The 20,119-nt window shown below is 57.8% G+C and overlaps 1 protein-coding gene and 1 long non-coding RNA gene across 2 annotated transcripts in view; both read right to left on the reverse strand.

Moving 5' to 3' along the window:
- Positions 1-2,649: 2,649 nt before the first annotated feature.
- Positions 2,650-4,864, reverse strand: LOC135186783 (uncharacterized). The gene is made up of 3 exons (XR_010307094.1): positions 4,575-4,864; positions 4,038-4,152; positions 2,650-3,162 (listed from the first exon to the last, which is right to left on the reverse strand). It is a non-coding gene; the product is annotated as an uncharacterized LOC135186783 (long non-coding RNA).
- A 158-nt stretch (positions 4,865-5,022) lies between these two features.
- RSRC1 (arginine and serine rich coiled-coil 1) overlaps positions 5,023-20,119 on the reverse strand; it is a 145,225-nt gene continuing 130,128 nt past the window's right edge. The window contains exons 9-11 of the mRNA XM_064165769.1: positions 7,939-8,045; positions 6,910-7,056; positions 5,023-5,260 (exon numbers count right to left, since the gene is read on the reverse strand). Of these exons, the coding sequence (XP_064021839.1) occupies positions 5,168-5,260; positions 6,910-7,056; positions 7,939-8,045 (347 nt within the window). The 3' untranslated portion in view covers positions 5,023-5,167. The remainder of the gene's footprint in view (positions 5,261-6,909; positions 7,057-7,938; positions 8,046-20,119) is intronic.

The following is a 20,119-nucleotide window of genomic DNA, read 5'->3' on the forward strand; positions in this document are numbered from 1 at the left end:
CACAGAAACAGCCAGGCTGGCAGAGAGCTCCAAGCTCACCCAGCCCAACCTAGCACCCAGCCCTGCCCAACCAACCAGACCATGGCACTAAGTGCCCCAGCCAGGTTTGGCTGCAACACCTCCAGGCACAGAGACTCCACCACCTCCCTGGGCAGCCCATTCCAGTGCCAATCACTCTCACTGCCAACAACTTCCTCCTCACATCCAGCCTAGACCTGCCCTGGCACAGCTTGAGGCTGTGTCCCCTTCTTCTGTCCCTGGGGGCCTGGCAGCAGAGCCCAACCCCACCTGGCTACAGCCTCCCTGCAGGCAGCTGCAGGCAGCAATCAGCTCTGCCCTGAGCCTCCTCTGCTGCAGGCTGCACACCCCCAGCTCCCTCAGCCTCTCCTCACAGGGCTGTGCTCCAGGCCCCTCCCCAGCCTTGCTGCCCTGCTCTGGGCACCTTCCAGCACCTCAACATCTCTCTGCAATTCAGGAGCCCACAACTGGACACAGCACTCCAGGGGTGGCCTGAGCAGTGCTGAGCACAGGGGCACAAGAACCTCCCTTGTGCTGCTGCCCACACTGCTCCTGAGCCAGCCCAGGATGCCATTGGCTCTGCTGCCCACCTGGGCACTGCTGCCTCCTCTTCAGCTCCTCTCTCCCAGCACCCCCAGGGCCCTCTCTGCCTGGCTGCTCTCAGCCACTCTGGCCCCAGCCTGCAGTGCTGCTTGGGGTTGTTGTGGTCCAAGTGCACCCTGCACTTGGCCTTGTTCAGTCTCATCCCCTTGGCCTCTGCCCACCCATGCAGCCTGGCCAGGTCCCTCTGCAGGGCTCTGCTACCCTCCAACAGCTCCACAGCTGCTCCTAGCTTGGTGCCATCTGCAAACTCACTGCTGCTGGACTCAATCCCCTGCTCCAGATCATCAGTAAAGATACCGAACAGGACTGGGCCGAGCCTTCCCCTCCCCCCCATCCCTTCTCTTACAGGTAGCCTTGGAGATGCAGCAGAGTTTCCAGATGGTTTTTAGTGGCAGTGGCCTTCTGGTGGAGTTGTTCCAGAGCTGCCTGCATCCCCTCTGTGCCTTCAGCCCAGTGCAGAGGCAGTTTGTTATAAATTGTTCCTAAGTGTCAGACAAAAGCAGGGCTCTGCTGAAAGCCACCAGAGGTGGATGTGTAATAACACTGCCATTAATATTTAATTGCAATAGATATTCCATTCACATCCACACCCAGCTCTGGAGCTGGCTGGGGGCTGAAATCAGGGTTCAGAAAGGGAAAAAAAGCCTGAAATTCATCTGAACACCTCCAGGGAGCTTGTGGAGCACAGAATCATCCTCGATCCCATTCTGTGCTTCTGCGCTCCCCAACCTCCCTGGGCAGCCTCTGCCAGTGTCTCACCACCCTCAACCTGTGCCAGTGTCTCACCACCCTCACTCCCAACAATTTTTTCCTCATCTCCAAGCACAGCTCCAGGCTGTGTGGGGAATGGCTGAGAGCAGCCCTGAGGAACAGGCCCTGGGGGTCTGGGCTGGTGCAAAGCTCCACAGGAGCCTGCAGTGTGAGTGCAGCCCAGACACAACCCTGTGCTGGCTGCAGCAAGAGCAGTGTGGGCACAGGGCAAGGGAGGAGATTCTGCCCCTTGGCTCTGCTCTCCTCACACCCCACCTGCACTCCTGGGTGCAGTGCTGGAGCCCCCAGCACAAGCAGCACATGGAAGTGTTGGAGCCAGCCCAGAGGAGGCCACCAAGATGCTGAGAGTGCTGCAGCAGCTCTGCTCTGAGCACAGGCTGAGAGAGTTGGGGCTGTGCAGGCTGGAGCGGAGAAGGCTTCCAGGAGAGCTTGGAGTGGCCTTGCAGGGGCTGCAGGGGGCTGCAGGAGGGCTGGGGAGGGACTACTGAGAAGGTCTGGTAGTGACAGGACAAGGAGGAGAAATAGGTTTGAAGTGGCAGAGGGGAGCTTGAAAGTGGATGTTAGGAAGGAGTGAGGGTGGTGAGAGACTGGCACAGGTTGAGGGTGGTGAGACACTGGCACAGGTTGCCCAGGGAGGCTGTGGGGCACAGAAGCACCCACTGTGATCAAAGCTGCTGTGCCTCACTGCTCTGCCTCCAAACCAGACAAAGTCACAGTCACAGAATCACAGGAAAGAGCCTGGCCCCATCCTCCTGCCTTCACCCTTTAGCTCTGCTCAGCGCTGAGCAGATGCCCTCTGGGGCTGCTCTCCAGGCTTCCTGATTATCACTTCCACAGCCCTTCCCGGCAGCCGCTGCTGTGACAACTGCTCTGTGCCAGCAGTGACATCTGGTGGGGAGCAGATTTGTGCCGTGGAGGGACAGCACCCTTGGGGTTACAACCTGTTCAGAACCGATGCCCGAGGCCAGAAGCCTTCCCCTACCATCACCAACCCCGCAGCCACACAGCCCCACTCTGCAGGGCCTGCCTCAGGAATCACAGAGTCAGCCAGGCTGGCAGAGAGCTCCAAGCTCAGCCAGCCCAACCTAGCACCCAGCCCTGCCCAACCAACCAGACCATGGCACTAAGTGCCCCAGCCAGGCTTGGCTGCAACACCTCCAGCCACGGCCACTCCACCACCTCCCAGGGCAGCCCATTCCAATGCCAATCACTCTCTCTGCCAGGAACTTCCTCCTAACATCTAGCCTCAACCTGCCCTGGCACAGCTTGGGACTGTGTCCCCTTGTTCTGTCCCTGGGGGCCTGGCAGCAGAGCCCAACCCCACCTGGCTACAGCCTCCCTTAAGCCAAACCTTAACCAAGCAGCAGTCTCCATTTTCACATGGGTCGAAATGAGCTTCACCTCCTGCTTCCCTCCAGAAAGAGCAGATGGATCATGTCACAGCTCACCCTGCAGTGGCAATTCCAGAGTGACTCAGTGCCTAAGTCCTGTTCCACATCAGCCAGCTCAGCAACTTGCTCCCCCCCTTTTTAACCCTCCTTAGCAAAGGAAATGAAAAACAAACAGACATGAGAGAATTCTGCACTAAGCCACAATTAGAACTGGTGGATGCTGCACATACCTCTAGGATCACTTCTTGTTCCTGCTGGCAGCTGAGCCACCCCAGCCCTGTGCCATACCTGGATTAAGTCCTGGGTTCAAGCTGATCTCTTCTGGAACGGGTTTCTGGAGTTCAAGGATCTCCACTAAAAATAACTTCCTTCTGGTAACCTGACAGATGGAAAAGTGTTGAGAAGGGCAGGTTTGGGTTACTGGCCCTCAGGATCACCTAGTCCTGCTGCTAGCAGAGTGAACCCAAGCAGCAGGAGCAAAACCTGATGTGCTGCATGGCAGGGGGCTTAGACACCTCTGGCAAGGGCTCCTTGTGCACTGCTGCACAACAGCAACAGCCATTTTAAAACAACACAGCTCCTTCTCCAGCCTTGGCCAGCCTCACCCTGAAGAGCTCCAGGCATGGAGCCTCAGCCACCTCCCTGGGCAGCCTGTGGCAGGCTTCCAGCAGCCTCCTGGTGCAGAACTTGTTCCTCACAGCCAATCTCAGTCTGCTCTGCTCTCATCTCAAACCATTGCCCTCATCCTGTCCCTGCAGCCCTTTAGGCACAGTCCCTCTGCAGTCTGCTTGTAGCCCCTGCAGGCACTGCCAGGCTGCTCTCAGGTCTCCCTTGAGCCTTCTCTGCTCCAGGCTGAACACCCTCAGCTCCCTCAGCCTATCCCCACAGCAGAGGTTCTGCAGCCTCTGATCTCCTTTGTGGCCTCCTCTGGAGCCTCTCCACCAGCTCCAGGTCTCTCTTGTGCTGGGGTCCCACAGCTGGCCCCAGCCCTGAAGCTGAGGTCTGCCCAGAGCAGAGGGGCAGGATCCCCTCTCTCCATCTCTGCCCACACTGCTTTGGATGCAGCCCAGGCTGCCCTTGGCCTTCTGTGCTGGCAGTGCCCACTGCTGGCTCCTGCCCAGCTTCTCACCCCCAGGCCCCTCTCTGCAGGGCTGCTCTCCAGCTCATCACCCTCAGCCTGCACTGATACTGAGGACTGTTCCAACCCAGGTGCAGGAGCTTGCACATGGCCTTGCTGAAGCTCATGAGACTCACCTGGGCCCACTGCAGCCTGCCCAGGTCCCTCTGGGTGCCAGCCTGTCCCTCTGGCCTGCTGGCAGCACCACTCAGCTTGGTGTCCTCTGGTGCCTGGATGCCACTGCCTGCAGCACTGATGAGATGATGATGATGATGAAAAGTGATGGATCAGACACATCTTTCCTCACAGCTCTGCCTGCTTCCTCCCCAAAAAGCCCTTTTATGCTTGGTTTGGGTGACCTCTGCCCAGCACCCATCTCATTGAGCTGCTTGATGGACCCACTGCAAGCAAAGAGATCTGGGTCCACTAGGAACGTTTCAGTACTCCCTGGTTACTTTAAAGCCCCAGGCAGGCAAAGAGAAGCTTCAGAGCCAGCAAGGGGCTGCCAGGAGTCCTGCTCCACAAAGCTCTGTGCCATCACTCCCCAAGCACTCAGCCCAGGCTCATGTTTCCTCACTACTGACTGCTTTAAGCTGCCTTCAGTTGCCCCAGAAAGGCTATGCCCTGCAAGCTGCTGAAATGCACTGCAGAGGATGGCAGAACTTTTCCCTTACCTCTGCTCCTGGATGCTGCAGAGCAGTGAGGAGATGTTGCAGGAAACGTAAAGCACTTTGTGTGGCTCCAGCCTCCCCCGGGGAAGATCCAGCAGAGGGATGAACACATCCATTGAGAGGAGCCCCTCAACCAGGAGGCATCCCACAGAGACCTGGGGCTCACAACACCAGAGAAGGAAGAAGAGGCAGCAGCCAGATCACCCTGTCCTACAGGGCAGGCCCTGCTGCAGCCCTCCAGCCGCAGGAGTGGCAGCCCAGGGTGGCAGCACAGCTCTGGCAGACTTACTTTGTCCTTTCTCTCTGTGACTGTCTGGTGGGGAGCAATCAAGTGACATCTTGGGCTCTCAGGTCGGGTTTTGCACCACAGAGCAATCCAGTACAACCCCAAAGCCCTTCTCCTCTGGCAGCCTGCCCCTCTGCACCCACAGCAAGGAGCCCTGGGGGCCGGTGGGGGACAGAACATTCATGTTTATTGAGATCAGCATCGAGGCCCTGCACAATTCATAGAGAGCAGGAAAAGCCCCTCCAGGGAGAAGAATCAGTTTGATGGCAGAGGTTCCTCCCAGCACTCCTGCAGACCTGGGCTGAGCTGGTCAGGCCACTGGGCTGCCCATCAGCCTCTCCTGCCGCAGTGCCACCAGCCTCTGGAACCACTTCTCCTCTGCTTCTGCCTTCTCCATGAACAGCTGAGAGACAAGGGGGGAGGAAGGAAAGGATTCACCACTCACTGCCTTTCTCTTCACAGTCACACAGTGGTCACTGGCACCCAGGCCCCCGCATGGGCAAGGACACCTCCCACCACAGCAGGTTGCTCAGAGCCTGACCTGGAAGCCTCCAGCCATGGGGCAGCTCCCACCTCTGGGTAACCTGGAACAGGCTCTCACCACCCTTGGCATAAAAAATTCCTTCTTCTCTCCCTCTGCTGCTTGGGGGACTTGGCTGGTGCTGCCCAAGCACTGAGATCAAGCTGAGTGAGGCCTTCTGCAGGTGCTCAGCTGCAGCTAGATCCTGACCTCTCCGACCCCACTGAGCACCCCCCACCATGGCCAGCACAGCTCCCACAGCTCTGCTGAGTCTCAGACTGGTTTGGGTGGGAAGGAACCTTCCAAAGTCACCCAGTGCTACGCCCCTGCACTCAGCAGGCACAGCTGCAACTGCAGCAGGGTGCTCAGAGCCCCAAACTACCTGACCTGCAATGGTGCCAGGGATGGGCACCTCCCACCTCTCTGGGCAACCTGGGCCAGGCTCTCCCCACCCTCAGTGTCAAACATTTCTCTCATCTCTCCAGCCTCAGTCTCACTCTCTCAGTTCAAACCAGCCCCACAGGCCCTGCTCAGAGCTGTCCCCAGCTTTCTGTTCAGCCTTTGAGGCACTGCAAGGCCACCAGAAGGTGTCCTGCAGCCTTCTCTTCTCCAGGCTGCCCAACCCCAGCTCTCCCAGCCTGGCCTCACAGCAGAGCCCTTCCAGCCCTGCCAGCAGCCTCCTCTGGCCCTGCTCCAGCAGCTCCCTCTCTGTGCTAGGCACTCCAGAGCTGCCCCAGCACTGCAGGAGGCTCTCACAGAGCACAGCAGAGGGGCAGAATCCCCTCCCTGTTGGCTTCCACTAAGCTTCTCATCACCCAGCACCCTCCCAGCTCTGCTCTCCATCCATTCTCCACCCAGCCTGGGTTTGCTTGCCTAAGATACAGCACAACAGCCAAACACCACCCACTGACAAACAGCTTCCTCAGGTGTTCTACCCCATCCCTCCTGCTCATATCCTTTCCTCATCCTCCTCCTCTGCCTCCAAAGGCTAAAACCTGACCCTGCTTGAGAAAGGGGAGCAAATTCCAAGCTGCACTGATGGCTGCTGAGCTGCTGCAGGGGACTCTGCTGCTTGTAAAGCAGGAGGCAGAGCTGTGCAGAGCCCAGCTGGGTGGCTGAGTCAAACCAGGCTACCAAATAACTGCCCCTGCTGCCCATGCTGCTGGGGATCAGCCCAGCACAGGCTGGGGCTGGGCTGGCAGCGCTTGGTGCCAGCTCCTGTCCAGCTTGGCACCCCCTGGCACCCCTGAGTCCTTCTCCACAGGGCTGCTCCCTAGCCCTTCATGCCCAGCCCCTGCTGACACCAGGAGCTGTCTCAATCCCAGTGTTGAACCTCTTGATGTTCACACAGGCCCACTTCTTGAGCATGTCCAGCCTTGCTTGGAGGACACCTTGAAGATCATCAGCTCCAAGCCTGCCCCCAGCACTGCCAGCTCACCACCAACCCATGGTCCCCAGCACCACATCTACACAGCTTTGAACCCACCCCCCAGGGCCGGGGCCTCCAGCACTGCCCATTCCAGCACACTCACGTTTGGATGTGCCAGGGAGTTATCATCCTGGTACTTGATGGCAGTAGGGATGTTGGCTGCTGGTGGCTCTTTCTCAGGAGCAGATGGCTCAGCAGCTCCCCCTGCAACGGTCACAGGCTCGTACTGGAGCTCAGCAGGTTCTGTTGTCTGCACAGAAACAAACACAGCTCAGTGTTGTGCCCTCAGGCTCCCAAACCTGGCAGCATCTTTGCTGAGCACTCAAGCTTCCTGCCCAGTGCAATGGGACCCACGGAAGGATCCTCACACAAGTGTGCCCTGCTCTGAGCTGGGCCAGCACCAGTCCTGCTCGCTGCTGGCCCTGCCCAGCTCAGCCCCTGCTCACTGAGGCACTGTCTGAAGGGCAGGGCAGCTTTGCACTGCCAGGGGCTGCTGCCAGCAGGCAGAAGCTGATGGGCAGAGCTCCTGACAAGGCCTGGGGGGCAGAAAGGCTCTGCCTGCCACTTGCTGCCCTGCACACCAAGGGCACTGCTGTAGCTCCAACCCCTCCAACACCTCCCACCAGCCTTGCTCAAGGCCTCATCCAGCTTGGCCTTAACACTGCCAGGGAGGTTGTGGAGCACAGAAGCACAGAAAGTGAACTTTGATCTTTGATCCCACTCTGTGCTTCTGTGCTCCACAACCTCTCTGGAGGTGATCAGGACCAGGTTGGATGAGGCCTTGAGTGACCTGTTCTAGTGGGAGGTGTCCCTGCCTATGGTGGGGGAGTTGGGACTGGCTTTGAGGTCCCTTCCAACCTACACCATTCTATGCTTCTACTTACCTGTGAGCCCAGCACCAACCTCTGCACAACCTCCTTTCAGGCAGCTGCAGACAGCCCAAGAGGTCTGCCCTCAGCCTCTGCCTCCAGATGCCTGCTTTGAACAGCACACCAAGGAGACAGGAGAGTCGTGGGTGGGATCCAAGGCTGTCAGCATCAATGCTCCTTCATCAAGGGAAGCTGAATGAACAGCTCAGCTTCCACCTGACTCTGAAAGGGCTCTGCAGCCAGAAAGGAAATTGCCAACTTACCTTCCTGACTTCTTTACTGGATCTGAAGGTCTGTGGAACAAAGGAGTCGCTTTCAATAGCTTCAATTTCTTTGACTCGTTTCACTTGCTCCACCAGGGTGGTTTGGTCTGCAGAGAGAGAAGGTGGCAATGTCAGGGGACATTAGTGGAAGCTTCTGGGAACTGCCTGGCTCTGAGCAATGCCTTGAAGGTGTTTTACAACAGCTCAGAGCAGGGAAAGCCACTGGCAGGGTGACCTCAGGTGCTCGGCTGCGGAGAGAAAGCCTCTCCTGCAGCAGGAGGAACAGCGGTGAGCTGGCAGCACTGCTCAGCCCCTCCCAGCACTCGAGGTGCCAAGGTAAGAAGCATGGAGACATCCTTGCAGGAGATCAGAGGACGGCAGGGGGTGGAAGGCACCTCTGGAGATCACCCAGTCCACCCCTGCTGCCAGAGCAGTCAAGGATTTGAGGGTGGAACAGAAAACCCCATCTGGATGCAGCAGTAAAACTACTTCTGCTTGTGTGGAAGTGAATTTGGCTCCAGCTGTGGATGCCCCAGGAGATGAGCATCATCTGGCACCAGCCTTACAGTGAGGGTGGGGAGAGACTGGCACAGGCTGCCCAGAGAGGTGTTCAAGGCCAGGCTGGATGAGGCCTTGAGCAAGCTGAGCTGGTGGAAGGTGTCCCTGGGCATGGCAGGGGGTTGGATCTTTGATCCCATTCTGTGCTTCTGTACTCCACAGCCTCCCTGGGCAGCCTGTGCCAGTGTCCCACCACCCTCACTGGAAGGCTCCAGCATCCTCACACCAAAGCAGTTTCTCCCCATGCTGAGCTGGAACCTGCTGGGCTGCAGCTTGTAGCCACTGTTCCTTGCCCTGTTGCTGGATCACAGAACCCCACCCTGGCAGGGGTTGGGAGTGACCTCTGGAGCTCCTCCAGTCCAATTCCCCCTGCCAAAGCAGGAGCACCTCAGCCAGGGCACACAGGACATGTCCTGATGGATCCTGAGAGTCTGCAGGGAAGTGGAGTCCAGACAGGTGGATAAGTGGGACAGGAATTTCTTCTCCCCGTGGGCTCTCATGACAAGTCATGGAGGGGGCAACAAAGCCCCAGCAGAAGAGATGCTGCAGTGCTGGGAGTGACATCAGTGACATTAAGGGTGGAGGATGGGCTGGGGGGAGCAGAATCCATTAGCACACAGCTCAGGGGGGGCTGCTTTTTGTTGACAAACACATTATGGGGAGACAAAGCAGCTTCCAGAGGCTGCCTGGCAGCTGTCAGTAGGAAGGAGAAAAGTATTTCATATGGAATCAACAATAATGGAGTCAGAAAGCTGAGAGGCTGCAGCCAAGGACCAATCAATACCAGCTCAGCGCAGAGCCAGGCTCTGGCAGGGGCAGGGCAGGGAGAACAGCAGCAGAGGCTTGGCTGAGGCCTTGTTTGAGGCTCTTCCCCCTGTGAAATGGCAATTCCAGCCCTGCTGAAATGAGCCCTCCTGTCACCAGCTCCAGAGATCCAAACCCCTGCCAGGGCAGGGCACACAGTACACAGCCAGGTGGGGCCGGAGTCTTCAGAAGAGACTGCACAGCCTCTCTGGGCAGCCTGCTCCAGGCTCCAGCACCCTCACACCAGAGAGGTTTCTCCTCATGTTGAGGTGGAGCCTCCTGGGTCTCAGCTTGTGCCCCTTGTGCCATCTCTGGGCACCACCAAACAGACCCTGGCACCTTCCTCAGGTACTTACAGCCACTGCTCATGTCCCCTCTCAGCCTCCTCCCCTGCAGGCTAAGCAGCCCCAGGGCTCTCAGCCTCTGCTCACAGCAGAGCTGCTCCAGTCCCAGATCCTCCTCACAGCCTCCCCTGGACTCTCTCCAGCAGATCCCTGTCTCTGGCACTGGGCAGCCCAGCACTGGGCACAGGATTGCAGCTGTGCTCACAGCAGGGCAGAGCAGAGGGGCAGGAGACTCTCCCTGCCCTGCTGCCCACACCTTTATTGCTGCACCCCAGGACATCGATGGCCTTCTTGGCTGGAGGGCACAGTGCTGGCCATGCAGGACCTGCTGCCCACCAGCACTCCGAGGGCTTCCTTCCCCTAGACAGTCTGCAGGGGAAGGGGCAAAACCCCTGCCTGGCTTGGGGGTTTATTGTCTGCTGCAGAGCCTCACACCAGCGTATCTCTGCTCATTGACATGAAAGCAGCAGCAGCAGGAGGAGGCAAAGCCTGGCAGGGTGGGTGAGCTTTGCTCTGCTCTTTAAAGCTCTCTTTTGCCCCCTCGAGTCTTGTCTCTGTGCAGCAGACACTCAGTGGCACCTAAGCAGGGCTGTCCCCTGGACTCACAGAGGGCAGTTTGCAGAGCATGACCCCCAAGTCTCAGCACCTTTCCCTGTGCCCAAGCACTGATGTCTGAGGGTCACCAGTTGTGGAGCTGGGTGAAGATCTCCCCTGGTGCCCTCAACACCCATCTTGGGGTTGATGATCTCAGAGGTGAGGCCTCCAGCATCACTGTACAGCAGCTCAGCCCCAAATCAACTGCTCCCACAGGGTCCTGTGTTAATGGAGAGTTCCCTCTCCCCCTCTGTCCTTTCTCCTGCCCAGCTGGAGCTGGGTGAGCACTGGGAGCTCCTTGGGGATGAAGGACACCTCACCCCTGCTTTTGGGCACCTCACCCCTGCTTTTGGGCACCTCACCCCTGCTTTTGGGCACCTCACCCCTGCTTTTGGGCACCTCACCCCTGCTTTCGGGCACCTCACCCCTCATTTTGGGCACCTCACCCCTCATTTTGGGCACCTCACCCCTCATTTTGGACACCTCTCCTCTGTTCATTTTTCACCTCACTCCTCTTTTGTCCATCTCACCCCGGTGCTGCCCACCTCCTATCTGTTTTCAGCCACCTCACCTCTGGCTTTAGCCACCTCATCCCTGCTTTGGGCCATCTCGCTGCTGCTTCTGGCCACCTTGCTCCTGGTCTTGTCCACTCCCTCCCCAGTTTTGTCCACCTCGCTCCCAGTTTTGCCCACTTCATCTCTAATTTTGTCCACCTCACTCCCAGTTTTGACCATTCCACATCTTGTCCTGCCCACCTCGCCTCCAGTTTTGCCCACCCCAGTCGCCGTTTCCCCCGCCCCGGGCCGGTGCCCCGCGGGCCGGTGCCGCCGAGCGGCGGCCGGGCGCAGCCGTTAGAGGGAGGCACCGGCACGCAGAAGCGGCCGCGTCCCGCCGCTGCCGGCTGCAGCGGGAGCACAGCGGCTGCCGCCCCCCGCAGCATCCCTGCCGGGCGAGCAGCACCGCGGGGGCTGAGCAGCCAAACTCCTCCTTCCTGCCGGCAGCTTTGGGCGGCGAGCAGAGCCCCCCCGAGCCTCCCGCCGCTCCCCAGCGCTGCCGCGGGGCGCAGCATCCCCCGGCACTCGGCCGCGCTGCTTCCCGGCTTCCACAGCCCCGGAGGCACAACTTTGGCCTTCTATTTCTCACCCCCAGATGAAGTCATAGAAGCAATAAAAATACAAACACCGCTCCCCGCCCCCCAGCAATGAAGGGGGCAGCTGCGGGCAGGGGCAAGTTTGTGTTCTTAATTTGTATTCCAGCTTGGAATCGCTGAGGTCAGAAAAGACCTCTGAGGTCATCCAGGCTGCAGCAATAACCATAAAACTCCATGCTAAGTGCTCTGCTCCTGCACTTGGAATGCATTCAAACGGCAAGTTTAAGTACCCCAGGACGCAGCAGGGAGCAGGGCAGTGCTTACAGCTCCCTGCTCCAAAGCACTCAATGTGCCACCAACAGCAACCCCAGCGACAGGGAGGAGCCCAGGATTTCACAGCAGAGCTGGGCACCAGGAGCCCTGCCTTGGGCAGAGAGTGAAGTGCTGGGGGTGAGATCCAGCAGGAGACAGGAGCAGTGTGGGCACAGGGCAAGGGAGGGGATTCTGCCCCTTGGCTCTGCTCTCCTCACACCCCACCTGCAGTCCTGGGTGCAGCTCTGCAGCCCCCAGCACAAGCAGCACATCACAGTATCACAGTATCACCAAGGTTGGAAGAGACCTCACAGATCATCAAGTCCAACCTTTTACCACAGAGCTCAAGGCTAGACCATGGCACCAACCTTGCCTTGTGTTGGAGCCAGGCCAGAGGAGGCCACCAAGATGCTGAGAGGGCTGCAGCAGCTCTGCTCTGAGCACAGGCTGAGAGAGTTGGGGCTCTGCAGCCTGGAGAGGAGAAGGCTTCCAGGAGAGCTTGGAGTGGCCTTGCAGGACCTGCAGGGGGCTGCAGGGGGGCTGGGGAGGGACTATTGAGAAGGTCTGGGAATGAGAGGAGGAGAAGGAGGAGTGGGTTTGGAGTGGCAGAGGGGAGCTTGAAAGTGGATGTTAGGAAGGAGTGAGGGTGGGGAGAGACTGGCACAGGTTGAGGGTGGTGAGACACTGGCACAGGTTGAGGGTGGTGAGACACTGGCACAGGTTTCCCAGGGAGGTTGTGGAGCACAGAAGCACCCAATGTGATCAAAGATCACATTGGGTGCTTCTGTGCTCCACAACCTCCCTGAAGGTGTTCAGGACCAGGCTGGATGAGTCCCTGAGCAACCTGTTCCAGTGGGAGGTGTCCCTGCCTGTGGCTGGGGGAGGGTTGGAACTGGCAGAGCTCTGAGCTCCCTTCCAACCTAACCCACTCCACGACTCTCCACAGGGTGCTCCAGCCCAGAGCCACGAGCTTTGCCCGTACAACACAGAGGTGATTTGGGCTGGAGATCCATAAAAGATAGAGAGGAACTCAGTAATTGCCTTTTAAGATCAGAGCACAAAGCATTACCTTGGATTTTACAAGGCCAGGCCAGCAACAGAAGAGCAGTAATTTATGAGCTCAGCGTAAAAGAATAGCATAATTGCATTAAAAATTAATGCTAATGAACACTAAAATGGGAAGGTGGTTATGATGAAAGTTTGTATTCATCTTGCCTGCTCTGAGTGATGGCTGCTGCCTTGATTAATGGCTTAATTTCTATCAATTAGCAGGGAGGGGGAAGGGGGGGGGGGGGAAAACCCAACCCAACCACCACCACCAACCAACCCTCCTGCCAGACAAGGGTAGAGGCAGCATTGAATTACAGCTCTGGCTCTTGTGTGCTGAGGGAGGAAAGAGGGGGAAAGGGGCAAAATAAAAAGGCAGAGCAGGCAAGCTGGGATGTTGGCCATGGAAGGGAGGGGGGAAGCTGTGGGGAGCCCTGTGCAAGGCTCTGATGCTGGGGGGCACACATGGCCAGGTGCTGGCAGTGGTCACAGAGTCACAGAATGGGTCAGGTTGGAAGGGAACTCAAAGAGCATCCAGTCCCAGTGCCCTGATGTAGGCAGGGACACCTCCCATCAGAACAGGTTGCTCAAGGACTCATCCAGCCTGGTCCTGAACACCTCCAGCTCCCTCAGCTGCTCCTTCCCTGCCCTGCTCTCCAGACCCCGCCTCAGCTCGGTTGTCCCTTTGTGGGCATTCAGGTTTCCTCAGGGACCATTTGTGATTTACACCTCACCCAGCCAATGCTGAGAGCCCCAGAGTGGCTGCCTGCACCTCCTCCCTGCCTCCTGGTTTGGTGTGCTGCCTGTTACAGTCCGTGGTGACCACACCAAGGCCCCCCAGCAGACCCCAGAATCAGACTGCTTCGGCTTGGACGCGACTCTGAAGGTTCACAGAAGCGTCTGGGTTGGAAGAGACCTTAAAGAGCACCCAGGGGCAGGGACAGCTCCTTGCTAAAGGAGGACCCTGCCCAAGGCCCAGCTTGCAGAAGGGCCCAGAGCTGAGCTTTGCTGTGTCTGCTGCAGCTGCCGCTCAGCAGCAGGGTGGTGCCACTGCGATGCTCGGTGTCAGTAACTTCCAGGCTTTTACTCCAGTCCATATATTGATCCTTGGGAGGACATCAAGGGAAGTGCACAGCAGCTACAACCACCTCTGGTTGCCCTCAAACACTGCCTACAGCTGAGTTGCCTGAAGGGGAAGGACTGAAACGGGCAAAGAGCTGCTGCCTGCTGCCGACGATTCGATTCATGCTCCTCTCCCGGAGCAGGCCCTGAGCTGCTGCATCAACTGATGCTGAACATCTGCCTAGCACCAAGAAAAGAGGATGCATGGATCTCAAATCCCATTTCATCCAGACCTCAGCCAGCACAAGCAAGACAATTCTCAGCTAAGTCTGACTGATCCCAGGGACTGGCTCTGCTCTGCTGGATAAAGCCTCTCTGACAGGCGCTAAGCAGGCAGGCGGCGCTGGCACCGCCACCCACAGCATCCAAACCCCTTTTGTAACCCAGAAAAGAAAAGGCTCCACAGAAGGGATTCTGGGTTAAGCAAATGGATGTGATTTCTGCTAAACTGAACCAAGGAATCTTCTCCTCTCACTTCACAGGAGCCTTAATCCACCCTTTCATCAGTAGGACATGGCCGTGGGCTCTACGCTGAGATGCTCCAACTTGAGCCTTCAGGGTGCAGGCAGCCATAAATACTCCACAGACTCTGTGCTGGCACAAAGGCTGCCCCCAAGAGTGAACCCCAGACAAGGCAGCAGCAACTCCAGCAGCCTTTACAGCTGAACCACTCTGGACACCACTCTGCACAGGCCCAGAGGCCAGGAGGTGGAGGTGGCCATCGCTGGTGGCCTGCAGCTGGCCCAGCACACGAAGGGCTTCTGCAGTTTCCCCACTCTAGAGTCACAGAATGGTTTAGGTTGGAAGGGACCTCAAAGATCAGCCAGTTCCAACCCCCTGGCATGCCCAGGGACACCTCTCACCAGCCCAGCTTGCTCAAGGCTTCATCCAGCCTGCCCCTGAACACCCCCAGGGAGGTTGTGGAGCACAGAAGCACAGAAAAAGCAACCCCAGAGCAAAGCAGGCCCAAGGCAAAGGCAGGCAGCAGGGCAGGCTGCCTCCCCAGCAGGCATCCTCAGCACCTCGGCCTGATGATGCCTCAAATGCCAAAACCATTCCTATCTTTGCTCCCAAGTTGGGCAGAAAATGAAATCTGAGACACCAAGACTGCATCAGACAAAGGTTCTGGAGAGCTCCTGCAGAGCCACTTGCAAAGTGCCCTCTGCAACCCCTCTGGCTGGCTCTGTGACACTGCAGCTGTGTCTGTCCAGCTTAATCCTTGCTCTGCTGACACCTGCAGTGAAGACTTCCTAACCCATCCTGCTCTAACATCCTGATCTGAGCTGCTTGTGAGTTTGTCCAGCCTGAAATCCCAGAGTCCCAGCAGGGTGGGGCTGGAAGGGACCTCTGGAGCTCAGCCAGCCCAAACCCCTGCTCCAGCAGGCACCCACAGCAGCTGCTCAGCAGCACCATGCCCAGGGGGGCTGGAAGCTCTCCACACAAGGACACTCCACAGCCTCTCTGGGCAGCCTGCTCCAGGCCTCCACCACCCTCATAACAAACAACTTCTTCCTCCTCCTCCTCCTCTTCCTCCTCCTGCTCAGGTGGCACCTCCTGGGCTCCACTTTGTGCCCACTGCCCCTTGTGCTGTCCCTGGGCACCACTGAGCACAGCCTGGCCCCAGCCTCTTGCCCCCAGCCTTTAGCTGTTGCTGAGCATTGCTCAGCTGCCCTCTGGGGCTGCTCTTGTGCAGGCTCTCAGCCCCAGGGCTCTCAGCCTCTGCTGCTCCCAGAGCTGCTCCAGGCCCCTCAGCAGCTCTGCAGCCTGCCCTGGACCCTCTCCAGCACTTCCCTGTCTCTCTTGAACTGGGGGGCCCAGAGCTGGGCCCAGTTCTCCAGCTGTGGCCTCAGCAGGGCAGAGCAGAAGAGGCAGGAGAGCCTCCCTTGCCCTGCTGCCTGCACTCAATGCACCCCAGGAGATCTTCGGCCTTCTCAGCTCCAAGAGCACTGTGCTGGCTCCTGCAGGAGCCTTCCTGGGGCACAAACAATCCATTTGTCCTTTCTCCTCAGCAGAGCCCCCCCCAGCCCTGCCAGCCAGCCTGGGTATTGATGCAGGCTCTGATGACCTCATGTGCCCCATTCCTCATCCCCTGGCTATGTTTAAGTGTAACTGGAGAAGCCTGGAGAGGACTCCTGGCTAACTGGGGTGGGCTGGAGGCAAATCAAAGGCTCAGAAAGGAGAGGAAAAATCCCCTTCCTTCCAATTGTCAGTGGGGAAAACAATCAGAACAAATTCCTCCTGCAGGGGATGTGTGCAGTGAAGTCATTTTCCCCATGTCCCAGTACATGCAGCCCCTGAAGGCCTCTTCCCTGATGGCAAAAGGCCTGGGTGCTGATGGAGAAGGGGCACTGTGCCCCTCCACAGCTCTGTTGCTGTTGGCATGAGCACTCCAAGCCAGGCTCAGCCCAAGAAAACCCCAACCCCCCTGGCCAGCTTTGAATGCAGGAGCAGAAATCTGGAGCCACTGCCTTCAGCTCTGGCACCTCCAACACCAGGACAGGGACCCCCTGGAGTGGCTCCTGGGGCCATGGAGGTGCTGGCAGGGCTGAAGGGACTCTGCTGTCAGGCCAGGCTGAGAGAGGTGGGGATGTGCAGCCTGGAGAAGAGAGGGGTACAGGAGACCTTCTGGTGGCCTCTCACTGCTTCAGGGGCTGAGCACTCATCCTGCCTTAACCAAACCTCTCTGCTTACTCTTGGGCTTCTGTCTTGGCTCTCAGCCTTTGCTGCTCCCAGAGCTGCTCCAGGCCCCTCAGCAGCTCTGCAGCCTCCCCTGGGCTCTCTCCAGCACTTCCCTGTCCCTCTTGAGCTGGGGAGCCCAGAGCTGGAATGGGTTTGGAGTGGCAGAGGGGAGATTGAAAGTGGATGTTAGGAAGAAGTGAGGGTGGGGAGAGACTGGCACAGGTTGAGGATGGTGAGACACTGGCACAGGTTGCCCAGGGAGGTTGTGGAGCACAGAAGCACAGAATGTGATCAAAGGTCACATTGGGTGCTTCTGTGCTCCACAACCTCCCTGAAGGTGTTCAGGACCAGGCTGGATGAGGCCTTGAGCAGCCTGTTCTAGTGGGAGGTGTCCCTGCCTATGGCAAGGGGTTGGAACTGGCTGAGCTCTGAGGTCCCTTCCAACCTAACCCATTCTCTAATTCTGTGAAAAGAGATTCCCCCAAACAAGGAAATGAAGAAGTTATTTTATGCCTGGAGTCACCGAGGTGGAGCTCAGGCCAGCACCCAGAGCCTCTGAAAGCTGGTGGTACTGGTTGTAATGGGACCTCATCCAGCTCCAACCCCCTGCCATGCCCAGGGACACCTCACACAAGCCCAGGGTGCTCAAGGCCTCATCCAGCCTGGTTCTGAACACCTCCAGGGAGGTTGTGGAGCACAGAAGCACCCAATGTGATCTGCCCTCCTTGGACTAAGTGCCCCAAAATTGCACCCAGTGAGGTTCCCCAGGCAATACCTGCCCAAGCAGGGCCACTTTTCCAGCTGGACATCCCTTCCACAACCCCATCAGGACCATTTCCAACAGCCAGGCTTGGGGCAGCAGGTTGGCAATCACTGCCAGCAGAGTCCAAATCAAACCCTGCCCTGGCCCTGCTCCAGCCTCTCAGCAGGTCCCTCTGAGCCAGCTCTGCAGAGTGCCAGCAGGCATTAGAATCCCTCTGGAAGAGGCCATCCTCTGCAGGCATCAATCACAGCCCAGCTGCAGGAAGCCTTTGGAGTCAGAGGCTATTTCCCAAGCCACACCACTCTATTTTCTGCTCATCAAACTGCCATCCTGACCCACTCCCCACCCCCATTACTTTTACACACCCCCAGACAGCAAGTGGGGGAAAAGGCAGGCAGGAGGCTGCCAGGACAGATTGGTCACCTGGTGTGAGCTCACTGCAGGAGCTAACCCTTGCTGGGGGGGCTGGGGGGAGCTGCTGGGGCCCTTCTGCTGATCAATAGAGCCCAGTATGAGCACACTGATCATTTTTACAGCAGCTCGTGGCTCCCTGACAAAAGCTGCTCAGGTCACTGTGTTTGCCTCAGTCCCTGCACAGCTCCATCTTCCTGGCAGCTGGCACCCAGCAACGGCCTCTGGGCAGCACTGTCTAGGGGGCAGCAAAGCGGGGGGGGGGGGGGGGGGGGGGAAGAGGAGCTGCAGGGGCACAGGATTATCCCAGGATACAGGGCACTGCTGAGCCATGGCACAGAGACACTGAATGGAGCGGGCTGGGAGGGAAGCTCAGGGATCATCCAGTGCCAACCTGCTGGCATGGGCAGGGACACCTCCCACCAGCTCAAGGTGCTCAAGGTCTCACCCAGCCTGGCTTTGAACACCTTCAGGGAGGTTGTGGAGCACAGAAGGACAGAATGGGATCAAAGACCACATCTGGGCAACCTGTGCCAGTGTCTCGGCACCTTCAACCTGTGCCAGTGTCTCACCACCCTCAACCTGACTTTCCTGCTCACAGCAGAGCTGTACCTGACTTTGCTGCTCACAGCAGAGCTGTATCTGACTTCCCTGCTCACAGCAGAGCTGTATCTGACTTCCCTGCTCACAGCAGAGCTGTACCTGACTTCCCTGCTCACAGCAGAGCTGTATCTGACTTCCCTGCTCACAGCAGAGCTGTGCCTGACTTCCCTGCTCACAGCAGAGCTGTGCCTGACTTTGCTGCTCACAGCAGAGCTGTGCCTGACTTTGCTGCTCACAGCAGAGCTGTATCTGACTTCCCTGCTCACAGCAGAGCTGTGCCTGACTTTCCTGCTCACAGCAGAGCTGTACCTGACTTTCCTGCTCACAGCAGAGCTGTGCCTGACTTTCCTGCTCACAGCAGAGCTGTGCCTGACTTTGCTGCTCACAGCAGAGCTGTGCCTGACTTTGCTGCCCCCAGAGCTGCCTCCCCAGCACTTCCCTGCCTGGCTCCCTTGCATCCCCTGGCTCCTCCTGCCCACGTGGGTTTGCATTTCCAAGCCTATTCAAAGGGTGTTTTTTCCCAGGCCTGTGCCACATGACTTGTTCATATAAATGGAACAAATTAAACTGTCTCCACACATATCCCAGCACATTTGTAGCCCTGATCCCTCTCCCCCCAGCACGTGGCCCAGGCACCCTATTATCCGCCTGCAGAGGTTGACCTCAGGATATTAGATTCTGCCACATCGCTTCTCTGGTGCTAAAGCAAGGAGGGGGTGGGGGGAAACACTTCATCACCCCTGCCTTGCCAGGGAGGGAGGGGTGGGGGGGAAGGAGAAAAATCAACTTTGCATTTGCCATGATGAAAAATCAATAAGGCAGTAATTGCTTGGCTTATCGTGGAGGCGGAGGGAGGCGCCGGGAAGCGCAGCTCAGCCCCGCACGGCTCCGCTGCCAGGGGAGGGCTTTCAGGATCACTAAGCCCGAAAGGGGAGAGGTCTCCCACTGATAATTAAATCTACTCAGGCTGATTTGCTGCCAAATTTATTTCCCCAGAGGGTATCAAAATGGTTTTTTTTCCCTTCGTGGCTAGGCAGAACTAATCCGCTCACGGCTGGGGCCAAAGAGCAGCAGCCAGGAGGAAAGGCAAATGGCCAGGGAGGAAGCCTGGGGACAGTCCCTGCCATGGCCCCCTCCAGCCACCCACTGAGGCACTTCCAGAGGACACACCGGGGGCAGTCACCTGGAAAGTTCTCCTCCTTCCTCTCTGCTGGGAACCTTTCAGAGATTCACAGAATGGGTTGGGTTGGACCTTAGTGATCACAGAATGGGTTGGGTTGGACCTTAGTGATAACAGAATGGGTTGGGTTGGACCTTAGTGATCACAGAATGGGTTGGGTTGGACCTTAGTGATCACAGAATGGGTTGGGTTGGACCTTAGTGATCACAGAATGGGTTGGGTTGGACCTCAGAGATCACAGAATGGGTTGGGTTGGACCTTAGTGATCACAGAATGGGTTGGGTTGGACCTTAGTGATCACAGAATGGGTTGGGTTGGACCTTAGTGATCACAGAATGGGTTGGGTTGGACCTCAGAGATCACAGAATGGGTTGGGTTGGACCTTAGTGATCACAGAATGGGTTGGGTTGGACCTTAGTGATCATAGAATGGGTTGGGTTGGACCTCAGAGATCCCAGAAAGGGTTGGGTTGGACCTTAGTGATCACAGAATGGGTTGGGTTGGACCTTAGTGATCACAGAATGGGTTGGGTTGGACCTTAGTGATCACAGAATGGGTTGGGTTGGACCTCAGAGATCACAGAATGGGTTGGGTTGGACCTCAGTGATCATAGAATGGGATGGGTTGGAAGGGACCTCAAAGATCATCCAGGTCCAACCCCTCTGCCATGCCCA

This window comes from Pogoniulus pusillus, chromosome 26 (assembly GCF_015220805.1).
Source record: "Pogoniulus pusillus isolate bPogPus1 chromosome 26, bPogPus1.pri, whole genome shotgun sequence".
NCBI classification, from domain to species: Eukaryota; Metazoa; Chordata; class Aves; order Piciformes; family Lybiidae; genus Pogoniulus; species Pogoniulus pusillus.